The sequence below is a fragment of the Phyllopteryx taeniolatus genome, chromosome 20 (genome assembly GCF_024500385.1).
Source record: "Phyllopteryx taeniolatus isolate TA_2022b chromosome 20, UOR_Ptae_1.2, whole genome shotgun sequence".
Taxonomy (NCBI): Eukaryota; Metazoa; Chordata; class Actinopteri; order Syngnathiformes; family Syngnathidae; genus Phyllopteryx; species Phyllopteryx taeniolatus.
The window spans coordinates 14,051,389-14,064,918 of NC_084521.1; the positions used below are offsets into that span (position 1 = coordinate 14,051,389).

General features: G+C 40.7%; 1 protein-coding gene and 1 long non-coding RNA gene across 6 annotated transcripts in view; one reads left to right on the forward strand and one right to left on the reverse strand.

Annotated features, from left to right (window-relative positions):
- Window positions 1–8,457, forward strand: part of LOC133470122 (uncharacterized) — an 8,883-nt gene extending 426 nt beyond the window's left edge. The window contains exons 1-4 of one of the 3 annotated variants that reach the window (XR_009785866.1): window positions 29–166; window positions 461–556; window positions 735–916; window positions 995–8,457. This is a non-coding gene — a long non-coding RNA (uncharacterized LOC133470122). Of the gene's footprint in view, window positions 1–28; window positions 557–734; window positions 917–994 lie in introns of those variants that run through there. The other 2 variants (XR_009785867.1, XR_009785868.1) reach the window with 2 other exon arrangements.
- On the reverse strand, window positions 3,089–13,381 carry ropn1l (rhophilin associated tail protein 1-like). 3 transcript variants are annotated; one of them, XM_061758081.1, is made up of 7 exons: window positions 13,233–13,381; window positions 12,813–12,896; window positions 12,602–12,734; window positions 10,779–10,902; window positions 9,520–9,681; window positions 8,659–8,828; window positions 3,089–5,766 (listed from the first exon to the last, which is right to left on the reverse strand). In XM_061758081.1, exons 3-7 carry the CDS (start codon window positions 12,730–12,732, stop codon window positions 5,685–5,687), a joined length of 669 nt encoding a protein of 222 aa, XP_061614065.1. In that variant the 5' UTR covers window positions 12,733–12,734; window positions 12,813–12,896; window positions 13,233–13,381; the 3' UTR covers window positions 3,089–5,684. The 3 variants fall into 3 exon arrangements, with proteins under 3 accessions (XP_061614065.1, XP_061614063.1, XP_061614064.1); XM_061758079.1 differs by lacking the exons at window positions 3,089–5,766; window positions 8,659–8,828 and having other exon boundaries at window positions 8,939–9,681; XM_061758080.1 differs by lacking the exons at window positions 3,089–5,766; window positions 8,659–8,828; window positions 13,233–13,381 and having other exon boundaries at window positions 8,939–9,681; window positions 12,813–13,225.
- Window positions 13,382–13,530: the final 149 nt, after the last annotated feature.

The following is a 13,530-nucleotide window of genomic DNA, read 5'->3' on the forward strand; positions in this document are numbered from 1 at the left end:
GTGTGTATTTTTGTCAAGATTACATTGACTTTTGTTTCCTGTTTTTCCGGTGTCCCGGGTCGTTCGTGTCTCGTGTGCTCGTTTGGATATGGCGTCCACCTGTTCTCGTCAACCTCTGCCTGCTGTCAACCAATCAGCTCCCTCCAGCCGCCCGCGTCTTGTCCAGGTGTTCCTCGTTGTCTCGTCAATTAGTTTTGTATTTATTTCCCTGCTTTCTTTCATGCGTCTGTGTGTTTCTCAAACATTGTTTCCTTATCATGTTAATTCGTGGTCAGTGTTTTGGTTTCCTTGTTTCTATGTTACATTGATTATAGATTTTTGGACTTTGCATCTTGTTTGCCATCTTTGTTTTGGTAAATAAATCCTTTTTGGGGGGGGGGGATTCCGGCACTCCCTGCTTCGCTGCAATTGGCTCCTTCACTTCATTGCCTCCATCTCCTTGAAAACCCGACCCTGACAGAACGGAGCAACCGCGAAAGGACCCAGCAGGAAGCACACGGTGCCACCCCGCACGCCGCCTGTCTGCCTCGCAGCGCCCTCGGCCTCCCCTCCCCCAGTAAGCCCTATCGTTCGTTCTTCTCTGTCTTTTCGTCTTGTCCTCCTTCTTTTGTAACGCCGCTTCTTTGCTTGGGTAACAACTCATGACGAATTCTACCTTTGCAAAGATTTCTTCTTTTTGTGTAATAAAAACCCAAAAGACAAGATTGCTTCCTGACTTATTCTGTCACAAAAAGTTTTCCCAAAGCAGTTGGTGTCAGAAGTGGGATTCTAGGATTGATCACCGATCCAGGGGGGAGTGATTGATCATCCAGGACCAACGCACGAGTCCTGCCTCCACCCAAAGAATTCAGGACGGGGGGGCTGCCGGGGCTCAGGATCCAAAACGGACCTGTTGTCCTCCAAACAAGCAATTACGGTAAAGAACGTTTTTGACTCCTTGAAAATTGGACCATTGCATATGGTGTATTTGAAGCAATCTTGTCGTTCTATTAAGTGCTATTAGTCATTGCTCTCCCCACTTTCCATTGGTGGAGAAGATGTGGAAAAGAAGGGACTTTGGATCAGAGAATGTCTGAAGGAAAACAAATAAAAGGCTTTTTTTGCGCGATCGATGGTGGGGGACCAAGTTCGTCCGACCTCTGGCTGACTCCCGGCGGGCCCCAGAGACAGAGCGACGCTGAACTGGTAATACACAGACACACCACAACTTGCACCCAACACTCGCTCTTTTGTGCAATGAAGACGCACATTGCTTTGCTTAAGCTAGTTATTTAATTGAGTCACCACTGGACATTCATTTACACACTTATGGAGTTAATGTATGCAACTATGAAGTATAATTGATAGATCCCTTTTGAAGGAGAATATATTGACAGAATGATCTGGATCTCTCAGCGCTGTTGGTTGTTATGTTCTTTTGTTTGTTGTCATAACAACAAAAGACGTGGGATAACGAATTGAAAATTGAACGAGCTGCAATGTAGAATTATTACTTCTAATTGTCTGAGGATGTAGTCCCCGCGTTCGATGTTGTAGATGTTTGGTCTGGGACCTAAGGTGTAGCAGTTTGGAACTTCTTGAACAAATCTACAGTAGGCTGGGGATGGTGTAACTTGGCCAGGGGCCTAAGAGAAGGTGATGGAGGTTATTTGTAATTTCTCAAGGTTTCGAGAAACTATCCCGCCAGTGGACATTTGGTCTGGAAAAAGAATTAAAAATGCATTAAGTGATGATTGGAAATGTGTCGTGAGTTATTGCAGCGGAAAATAAAGTAAGTAATCAGTAAATTTTCAGGACTGGTGATGAACTAGTGTGAGAGGGGTGTTTTCTTTTCTTTTTTTCTTTCTTTTTGTTCTCTGTCGGTAGAAGATGGATGATGGATGGATGTTCTCTGTCTCTTTCACTTCTGTATAACGAAGGTGATTCTTTGCTGGCACTTCAGTAAGGGCTAACAACTCATGACGACTCGTAGCGTTTGCTCTCTTTGCAAAGATTTCCTTTTTTCTTGGAGTGAAAACCCACAAAGACAAGATTAATTCTGTCAGAAAAGGATTTGCCAAAACGCACCCAACTCAGGTCAAGTATCGTTGTCCCCTTTTTCCGCCCGTGTTTCGAAGCCACATAATTTGTCACCCATTTCCACATCTCGTTCCACGCCTGCGACCAAGTCACGGCCGTTCAAATCTGCCCCCACGTCACATCGTGCCGTGCCTATTTCATCACCTGGTCTCGTACCAGGCGTGTTTGTTACTTCACCTTCCCGAGTTCCAGTGCACTTTGCCCCTCGGCCTAAGGAAACCCATGTGGTTTCCTTAGCTCCCTCCAGCCACTCGTCTCGGTGTTCCTCGTTGTCTCGTCAATTTGTTTGTATTTAGTTTCCTGCTTTCGATCTGCCTGTGTCGCAAGTGCAGCAAGCCCTGTTCCCGCTCCCCCACCGGCCGCCACCCGACCCTGCTCCGGCGGCGCTCGTCCAGTGGCCGCCACCCGAACCTGGTCTGGCGACACTCTGTGCGACCGCCCCCTGACCCTTTAGTGGTCAATATTTTGGTTTCCTTGTTTCTATTTTACTTTAATTATAGATTTTTGGACTTTTAGAATTGAGATTTTTCCATGTACCGTGTACTAGCGGAAAAAGCAAGTGTGTAACAGTCCCAGTGTGAGCCTATTAATATTCTACCTTGTTCTCAGCTCCCCGGTGAGCGCTGGGATTGATCTCCTGTGGCTCGTCCATCATCGCTATGGTACCAGCAGGCATGCTGCTGTGCGGGTGACAGTCAGTTAACATGTCTATATTTATATGCTGTACAGTATATATATCTTTTTTTTTTCATCAAGTTCAATACCAAAAGTCCATTTAGTAATAGTTGAGAGGTTTGTCTTGTCCAGCTCGTGTGGAAACATTCAAATTGCCTAATGAAGTGTCCAGTTAATTGGTGAACAGTGCAGTGGGCATAAAAAGTCTACACATCCCTGTTCGAAGTTTGTGTGTGTGTGTGAAAAGATGAGACCAAGAAAAATCATTTCAAAATGTTTTCCAGCATTAATGTGACCTATAACCTATAAAACTCTGCCTTTTTTTGGAGAGGGGTAGTAAAATACAACTGAGATGGAGGAAAAACCTCTGAACTTTATTTGGGGTTAATCAGAGGCACTTTAAGTGGGAGTTGTGCGTCCATTTGAATGTGAGCGACATTTCCAGTTATGAGGGTGTGCACTTCCCCTCACTTTTTCTCATAATAGGTCCCATTGAAAAGAAAAAGGTAAAGAAAATTTATCTTTTTATTTCCAAATGCCTGAGGTTTTTATGAAAAGTGACTCATGAATTTGAACGTTACAATATTTAAAAAAATAAATAAAATGAAAAAAAAACAAAACTTCAAAATATTGCCACATTCCTATTTACAAAGTGACATTAAAACACTGCCTGGTAAATTTGGAAGAAAAAAAAAAAAAAGTACAGGGAAGAAAACAAGTTTTTATACACATGCTGCAATGCACAAGTAGCAATTAACAGAACTTTAGCCACACCATCAATTTTACATACAACAATTTTTTTTTTTTTCTCATGTACAATCAAAGCAAACCAAAGTCCTTTGGTGGATGATTCAGAGGGCCACCGAGGGCTGTAAATGTGATGGCTGTCTTGCCTGGCCCTTTTTTGTGGACAAACAAAACTGTACTTTCCGGACCATTTACGAACAAACCAGAAATGGGAAGTTGTAGTTTAATTATGGGGGCTAACAACAAGTTCTTTTAGGACAAGAGTCAAACACACAAACAGTTCTATTTGTGTAAACAATGTATCATCACTTGTGGACACAAGTACTGCACATAAATACTCTTGTTGGACTCTTTGCATTGTTTATTCACCTGCACAAATGGAATGACTGACACTGTCATGCATACTAGATAATTGATTCATAATCTAAAGTTGTGCTTTAGATTTTTATGTGGACGTCATAGTTTTATACGGACCGTGTTCACATTTTATGTGTTTATAACAATGCTTGTAAATATCCGAAGTGGAAGGAGTTGAATTAAAATGTTGTGGGAAAGATATGCTTTGAAAGTGAAACACAATTCAAACCATCACTGTGCAGACATTCAGCCTCTTCCATTTGTGTTTCTTGTGATGTATTGCAGTGACGGAAAAGTGGTATGATAACCAGAAAGAGATTAAATTGTGGCACAGGAAATGGTCTGGCTGCTGAGTACAATAAGAGCAATACAACAGATCAAACTTCAATTCAATAATTCTAAGAGCATGTTCCTAAAAGCAAAATGGCTTAAGACGAGCAAAGTTACTTCACACTTGTACGACGGTCAGGAATGTTACAATTTGGTTTACAAATCACTTGTAAATAAAACTCTTGCGATGCTAACAGTTTAACGCTGAAACAAGTAAATTCACTTTACATCACATTCTGTATGGAAAAATTAGATTTAAAACTGGAAATTGTTGCACCGTTTGTCCTTCATTTCTAACAAACTTCATATGGGCCCAAAATGACTTTTTAAAACTCGGTGTGTGGCTAGAATTCCTTTTTAGTTGGAACAAATTTGGTGGGATGCATTTTGATCATCTCCAACAGTGAAATTTTCTTTGTATTGGCGCTTCCTCAACTGTGCAGCTGTAACGAATGGTTCTTGGATTCAATGAAATGTGCCTAATAACCTTCTCTCAGCACGAATGCCCATTAACAAAATGTCACAGTTGTTTTTAAACACGCAGTAGTAACTTGTACTTCATTTGACATTTGCTAATGAACTGAAACATGAAACCATCATCACTTTTCCTCAGCAGAAGTGACGCTGAGAGTAGCACGACATTGAAAGACGACCTTGCTCCCCCCAGCCAAAAACAGCCCACCCTGTGGTCTCTTCTGCTGCATACCCGAGGCCTCACAAAACTCTCTTCTAGAAGACAGACGCACGCACGCACAAACGATGAAATCAATGTGTTAACGGACTTGCTTGCGTCTTTGGTGATTCTATTGTTAGTGTTTTTCTCTTTTATAGCAAAGGCAATAAGGTGCTGATTATTTCAAGATTTATGAGCTCTTCCTAGTATTTACGCTGAAGACACTTAACAGCAAGGCCTATTGAGAAGCAAGGACAAAATTTTATTCAGTTTAGCTGGCAGCTGAAAAAGGACACATTTATTAGTCCACTGGCAGTAATCCAGAGAGCAATAAACCAATTTTAATCAGCCAACAATGACCCTTGATTATGTTTTTATTATTTTATAGTGGTACAGCCGATTATAAATAGCTTCAATTATTGTAAGCATCTTCCCTAAAGCTGGATGACTAATAGACACATTACTGCACATGTGCAAACACACAAACCTCTGTGTCAACATGAGAGTGAATGATAACACCCATGTCACCAGCTCAATAGTTATTGAATTCATGGAAATAAACCATTAACTGTTGAATAAATGAGTTGTTGTGGCAGCAATTAATTAAGCATCTTCTAATATGCCAGGATGATGACATCGTCGGTCCATTAAAAGATTAGAAGGGTTACAATTGGATGACAAGGGAGGAGTAGTGGTTCCCTCTTGTTCTTCACCCAGTTCCACAATTTAATTTTGTTTTTTCTTTAACTAGACAACGTTCATTTTATAGTGGGAGGCGTTTCCATAATACACTCAAAAGTCATGACACGGTTTTGCTCAACTTTTAGTCCGATGAGTCACAGGGCGGCTTCATATCCTCCCGATGGATGAAGTCAAGAGGTTTGATCATTCCGTGCTGTAGTTTTCTGCAACATAACACTTGTTTTTAATGTATGAACACTTCTATTACATCCTTGTGCATATACAGTGGAAATAAAAAGTCAACACACTCCTGTTTAATTACCACAATATGCCTTTTCTATGAAGACTAACACAAATGCAGCTTTGGGCCTCCACAATTCCTTTTTTTGGGTTCTTTTGCTAACGGTCCTACTTTGTCACTCAAGGTGTCTTTACTGTTAACGACGGTTTTGGAGGTACGAGGATTCTGCCTGACGCCAGCGATTTGCCTTTACGATAAATGGCTACGTTTTTGTTTTTTTGCCCAATATATATATATATATATATATTTTTTTAAATAGGACTTTAAGCATGTCTTTTTCAACATGGGATACATTTATCCATATAAAACTAAGGTGGTGTATTAAAAAAAAATTGCAAAATGCTGGTTAAATTATGTGAAAATGACCTTTAAAATTGCATGCGTTCATGTTTATGATGATGACAGATTGAGCCTGGAACAAATGAATTCGCTTGAAATTATTTTCTTCTGGAAATTATTTGGAATTTAGAATGCATCGCAGAACTTTAAGAGATTCAGAAATAAAATGTCCAAGCAGTGGACTTAATGCTCCAATGTCTCAACATCTAACAATGCTGTTGTAGCCAATTATGCGACTGCTAAAACTCTGTATGGTACATGCAGCCTAAATCATGCTGCTCCTGTAATGTGTTGCACCGCAGCCAGGACGCCATAGGGAGGCCTTTTGTGTCCACTGGCTCGTCTTCTATTTTGCACTACATTTCCACATTTGACATGTCTCTGGAGATGTGCAGTTTAAAAAAAATAATAATTAAAAAATATGGTCGTGGTTGTGCAACCAGGTCCACACTCAAGCTGAAATTCATAAACCGCTGACATCGTTGCAATGATGTCATGTTTCCCAACGTAGAATCAATGGAGCAACTTGCCTGAAAAGTCTTGTTTTTTTGGGGGGGGCAAAATTCTTTTAAAATAAATAAATAAAATCTGTTTGCAATAGAACTTTCTGTTTATGATTTTTAGAAACCGATTTCTCCTGTATAATATCAAAAGTTAGGCCCTTTGAAAGCCAGTTACAGCGTTTGAATGTTTCACTGTTTAGAGCTTTGTGCAAAAAGCACCATTATACTTGTTGTTTTAGCAATTCTATCAAGACCATACATGTGAAGAGTGTCAAAAATTGTGGAGAGGTGTTCATTTGTCCATCTGTTTATTAGGATTAATGCTAAAAGAATTCCACCTACATATATCTTCAACAATTAGTGTCCTCAGTTCCCAAATGCTTTTATTGAGTGTTGCTAAAAGGAAAGGCGACGTAATGCAGTGGTAAACATGTCCCCGTCCCAGCTTTTTTGGAACGTGTTGCAGCCACGTTGTTGGTTTATTCTTGTGATTTAGATGAAGATCGGACTACATTTGATGACCAATTTAAGCATAAATGTAAGAAATTCCAAATTTCCCTCCCATTGTTTATACGTTTTGGGGTAACCCGTCTTTTTCTGCTGTTGCAGCAGCAGTAATGTAAGACTGACGTATGCTTTATTGTTATCCATCGGCCTTTGTAGCCTAACACAATTGAGCATTTGGTAACCAAAAATACATCAGACTGCAGACATTGCACAGTAAAAGTAGTAGGTGTGTTTTTCAACCTTCAATGTAAACGCACACATTTTGGGTGCCAATTTGTACTTTGCATTCACTCACACACACCAAAAGGATGTTTGACAGGACCTTACTGTATTTTTTCAGAGAAAGGTTAATTTCAATGAGATAGCTGCTAGGTTATCTGTGTGTATTTGATAAATGAACTGTGGATAGTCCATTTGACAGTGTATATAGATCCTTTGTATGTCTCTTGCTGCTCATTAAAAGGCTCCAACCTGATTTAAAGCAGAGCAGTGGTGAATAAAAAAATATAGTCCCGCTAGGCCTGACGATGATAACCTGTAATTGGGATCAATTTGAGGTAATGTGCTTGAAGGAGCACCACAAGGCAAATCCATTAATGGAACGCTGTCATTTTGCTCACTTTTTCGATCTACCTTTCCTGCTGATGTGGAAACTAAAAAAAACGTCTGCTTCTTCCTCTCGGGACAGAGAAAGCGAGGTGTCAGGACACTATCTCCCAACGCCATCTGAGGCCACAGGAACTGGGCTTAACTCCCAAAATGACTGGGGCCCTTGTGGACCAAACAGAGGTCAGAATGTTCTCAGCTGTCAAGTTGTAATACAGCAAAGGAGACTCGGACAAACCCGTTTTTTAGGGCAGAATGTTCTTCACCCATTCATTCATTCATTCATTTTCAATGCTGCTGACTGAATGGGGCCGAAGGGGAGTTGGAGCCAATCCCAGCTGACTTTGGGCGAGAGGTAAGGTACACCCCGGACTGGTCGCCAACCAATACACACTCGCACCCACGCAAATACTGGGAGAACATACCAAGTCCACACAGGAAAGCCGGAGCCCGGATTGGAACCCACGACCCCTGAACTCTGACGAGGATGCAGAACGTTTCTAACCTTTTTAATATTGATTAATATTGTTATTGCTTAATATAGTATCTTAATTTGGCTGTAGTTTGAAATTGAGAGGATTGCACTGCATGTTACTGTTTGTAATATTTTCATGTAACCAAATAAAGTCACCAATATACAGTATTTCAACACCTCTCACTATGCAGTGCAGTTCTATGGCACTGCAAAAGTATTCATAATTTACCTGTGTATCAAAAGACATCTTTTTCCAGAACATTTATTCAACTTGCCCGACTTTCGAGGTTTCACTCTATGAAATGTGAAACTTTGGACTTTTGAGAAGAATCCAATGGGACGTTCTAAACAACATGCAAATAACATCAAAACAAAATTAACCTACACTTGTGGCTCCAAGCTAGTGAGGAAGCTGCCGATGTGGCCCATTTCCGAGTCCAGGTTGGCCAGGTAGGTGCACAGCAACGAAAATATCTCAAAGGGGATCCTTGCGGCACCCCCCTCCTCATCCTCTGTCAGGATCTCACAGGCAACCTTGAGGGAGGTCTTGAGAGACTTGTAAAAGACAACAGTATACAGAGCACGTTGGAACACACACAACAAAGCATTGGGAATAGAGCGCGACTGGCCCCGTGTGGCCAAAGTGTTGAGAAGCATGTTCTTAAATCATCTTTTTCCAGCTCAGCTGGCATTAAGCTCATCATTCGCAAGACTTCGCTAAGCTTGAAATTTACTGTCGCTCATTGCCGGCGTCATGCGTCGTGACTCCAAATGAGTTACTGTGTGCCCCCCCCCCTGCTTTTGGTAGTGTAGCCTGTACGTGCTACACTATATATTTTTCCCAAAAATGGGTAATCTATTTATTCAAAGTTACTAACAGTGAGATTAATATATATATAAAGAATAAACCAAAATAAGAACATGTTCAATGCATCTGACGGGGATCTAAAGTGAGCTGACTGCTTTCAAACTTGGCATAACATTTGTGAGAATTCATTGTCCAGTCAGAGTGGGCAGAATGTGCCCCCCGCCCCGACCTAATACCCCTCGGTAAAATGCGATCTGAGGCCAACACTGCGGTCTCCGCTGCTCTGTCAATTTTTAAAGCATGAAATAGAGATTTAATGGAAGCAGGATGTACGAAGTCATCATTTTCGGAGTCTCGGGAGCCTGATAAAAGCAAAAAGGTGCTACATGACACCTGGTTACAGTAAGTCTCAAAGAAAGTATAATGGACAAATCTCACATCTCCCAGAGCACTGCAGCCCAGAGCAAAAAACTCCATGCAGCTGATGTCGATGCCGAAGTTGCCCAGTATCAACATGTTCTCAAGCTGTTCCGTGGGCAGACACAAAGCCTTCCATTTGTCCTGCAATTCCTCTCTGCCGCATGTTTCCGCTGAGGACAGCTATACATTGGAGGAGAAAAATATACAGTATACACATGGAAAAAATATGCTGATTATAATAAGCAGCAGAAATGCATCTTGGAGTACGGAAACTGCTTGTTGCTAATCTAATCTAATGTGGTTTCGGCTTATGTTGGGAGTGATCAAGCAGGATATAATAGACTCTATGCACAGCAACACATTAAGTGGAAACGACAGATGCTATTTTGTAACAGTTTCTGCCGTCAGTATTTTACAAGCTTAATGGGACGCAATTTTGACTCAAAAATAACCTCTTTTGTTAAATGTCTGCTAACCTGGCGTTAGTGTGGTAGATTCAGTATATTTTAGAGTTTGATGGTAGTACTTTTCAAGGTCAAAATGCCATTAAAAAGGTTTTACTTTTCAAAGACAACGCACCAGCCAACCCTCGGGCGTGCCGCTGTGTTCAGCATTAACTCTGTTTTGAGTTTTAACACATTTCCAATGTTCCGTGCCGACCGGAGGTTAAAGCCACTTTACACCGAATGCGAATTAAGCACCGTGTGCATAATCGATTAGAAGTTCTTCCAACTCATGAATGAAAACAATAACGTGATATCATTGCATTTTTATGGCCAAAAATTTTCATACGCTGTGAGTTTGTATGATTATGTAGTGAACTGTAGAGTGTCAGGCGTCAATTAGAGACAAGGCGTTTATTAGTGTTTATTATGCATTTGTACATTACTTTATTTTATTTTGAAGAAAGGAACTAAAGATAACTACAATCCACTCAACAAATAATATTAAATATTGTATTCATAATTTTTCCACAAATGACAGTTAAATGAAAAATAGCATTGCTGTTGAAAAAAATGCATGTACCTCCACATGTTGAGTTTTCTTCTTTTTAGCAAAGATACAAAATATTTTGCTGTTGTCAGTATGAAAACAAAATCATATACAGTACAGTGTTGTAATATAATATGTATAGTGATGAAGAAAAAAACTAATAAAAAACCTTGGGGAAAGTTTTTGGAATTGAATTTTTGGGGAATATTTTTTGCCCTCTTTTTAAAAAAATGGGAAGACTTAATACTTTTATAAGTGCCTTGGTAAACATAATATGAACCTACCTGTTTGTGGAGAGTCTTTAGCAGACCTGGAGTCAGCATAGCATCTTTACTCTGGTTGCCAAAATTCATCTCTAGCCTCTCCTTGACCGGCAGCGTCTCTCCTTTAGCCAGTGCTTCAAAATAGCTATCAAAGATTGGCATGTGATTAGTAGCAAAATTTGAATTGCAAATACCGCATGATCTCAGATGAACTGCAAATGGGGGTGTATAGGAGGATGGTCAGATGTTGTACTGTATGTCACGGGACTAAAACACAAATATTAAAAGAGCCGAAAAAAAAGAACCCTTTTCAATGAGTCAAAGGTCCATATATTGAGGTTGCTAGGCCAGGTTTGATGATACTGTAATCAAAACAAACAAAAAATCTTTTCCATTTTGAGACGAACTAAAATAGTTCAATAAAATCAAACCTGACCCCTGCCAGGAATCCAAAACAAATACAGGTGTATCTGAATTAATTGGAATTACAAAAATTCATGTACAATACAGTGTTTGCGTATTTTATTTTTATATTTGATGGCTTTATTTATTATTTGGATGATTTCAGCTTACAGATAACAAAAATCCACAAGAAAGAAAAACGTATTTATAACCTATTATTCAGGGACTTCATTTCACTGTCCATTTTTATTGAAGCAGCGAACTTGGAACACGGCATTTTCGTGCAATCTAGGCTCCTACAGTTGGCTAATTATCAAAATGCGAACTTCTCCAGAAACCAACGTGAACGTCAATAAATCCACTCACAGCGGTGAACGCTGAGTGACCCAATAACAGGCAGCGTAGTGGAGGTATTGTGCTGTTGTGAGTTGATGTCCTAAGTGGGGCTGTCTTCACGTTTGCGTATCGGCCAGAACACCACTCGAGGCCAGACTCAAAAAGGAAGGATGATAATAAATTCACCGAGGCACATGTCAAGTTTTCTCGCTATTCAAGCGAAGACTGCCACTGCCGAACGGACAAACAGCGGCGAAAACAAATCCTCCGTGTCACACCTAATGTTGTTGTGTTTGACGTGTTGATTGAAAAACAGAGCCCGCAAAGCCAAAATCATGTGTGTCAACTTCCATGATTCTGGTTAAAATCTGTACCAAAATTTCAAATCCTCATATATCCTAAATGATAATGTTGAGATATTGTAAGCATTTTTGTGCTACCAAAGATGAATAATAGTTGAAAACCCCATTACACTTGATTTCTGATTCCAAAACTAGTTGATACATTTTGTGTGTAAATATGATGAGGCGATTAAAGATTTTTATGGTTTCACAGTCATAACGGCCCTCTGAGGGAAACCGTAACTGCAATGTGGCCCGCGACAAAAATACGTTTGACACCCCTGGTGTAGGCCATCTTGAACATGTGATTTGTGTTGATTTTTGAAGGGGAGTGTGTCACAGTTCCGGATGTCAAGGGGGAGGCAGGGTGTTCCAGAGCGTTGGAGCACCAGTGACAAAGGATCTGTTTTTTTTTTTTTAAACACATCTTTGGCCAGAACACATGACAATTGGTTTGTTTTCCCTGTACCACTCATTTTAATTTCTGTCAACACGGCTAGGCTTCATTGGCCAGCTATGGACCAGAGGGGTTACCCACATTCATTAATATTCTTTCTCGTTCTTTCAATTGTGGAGGGAAGTCAGATGTGCAGTGACAAGGAAGCTCCTGGGATCCAATTAAGTCAATCAATGCAAATATGAGACATGCCCAGGTCAAAAATGGCGTTTTGTTTTTGTTTTGTGTGCAGTGATGCTGCATGGACACACACACTTCTATCAAACAGACAGCAGCCTGTAGCTACAGAGCATTTAAGATGAACTCACGCTGCAGACCACATCAGCAGGTCTTTGGGCTGAGTTCGGATGGCCGCTTTAGTGAAGTTCTTGAGGACTTCTGGCAGTCCCGTGGGGATGTTGATTTGCTGGGAACAGAACATCGTCTCTGGAGGAGGCATGGCTGCAAACACAAAACGCATTGCAATGAGCGACGACCACCGCAAGCTAACACAATTAAGACGGGGCGTGCTTAACTTACTTAAAGCGTTGTGCTGCTGGATAGGATACAATTGAAACGGATAGCAGTGGCCTCAGTGGAGTAGGCGTGCAGGTGACAGCCTCGCTATGACGTAATGGGATACTTTTAATCGACAATACAAACACCTTGATAAACAATACTTCGTCAGTGAGGTCATGTACGCGTCTACCAAACTTGAGTAACCCCGACGACTGATAATAAGCAGGCGGCTTAACAAATTTAAGCCGTCGACGACTAGTCGTTGAGTAAAGAACCATGCCTGCTGCCAGAGCAATTTAAAGACGAGTTTAACTCGCCACAATAAAAGACAAAGCACTTTAAAGTATAAATTCCGTACGGCTGGCTAAAACAAAGCTCTCAACGAGTGCTAAAATACAACTAAACATTTTAATACGCCAAATATGTAAGCGGACAGATGACCTGTGCTGTTGTTTAGCGGGAAATGTTGACAAGAAAACAACAAAACGTTTCGAAATCCTTCAACGTGTCGTGGTTAGCTCAGCTAATTCTTCATTTGCAGCATAGTTGCCTAGCGACGGGCCACGCTGTGTTCTTCTCGCCAGGTTCAGATCGACACAATGTCGCCCCCTGCTGGTAAGATGAATAATGCGTCTTGCAAATAGACTTCCCCCTTTGAGTAAAATGGACTTGGCGACAAGTTACACCAATTATGCAATGAAATTACTTTTAAAAGGCTTTTGTAAATTCATATTAGTCA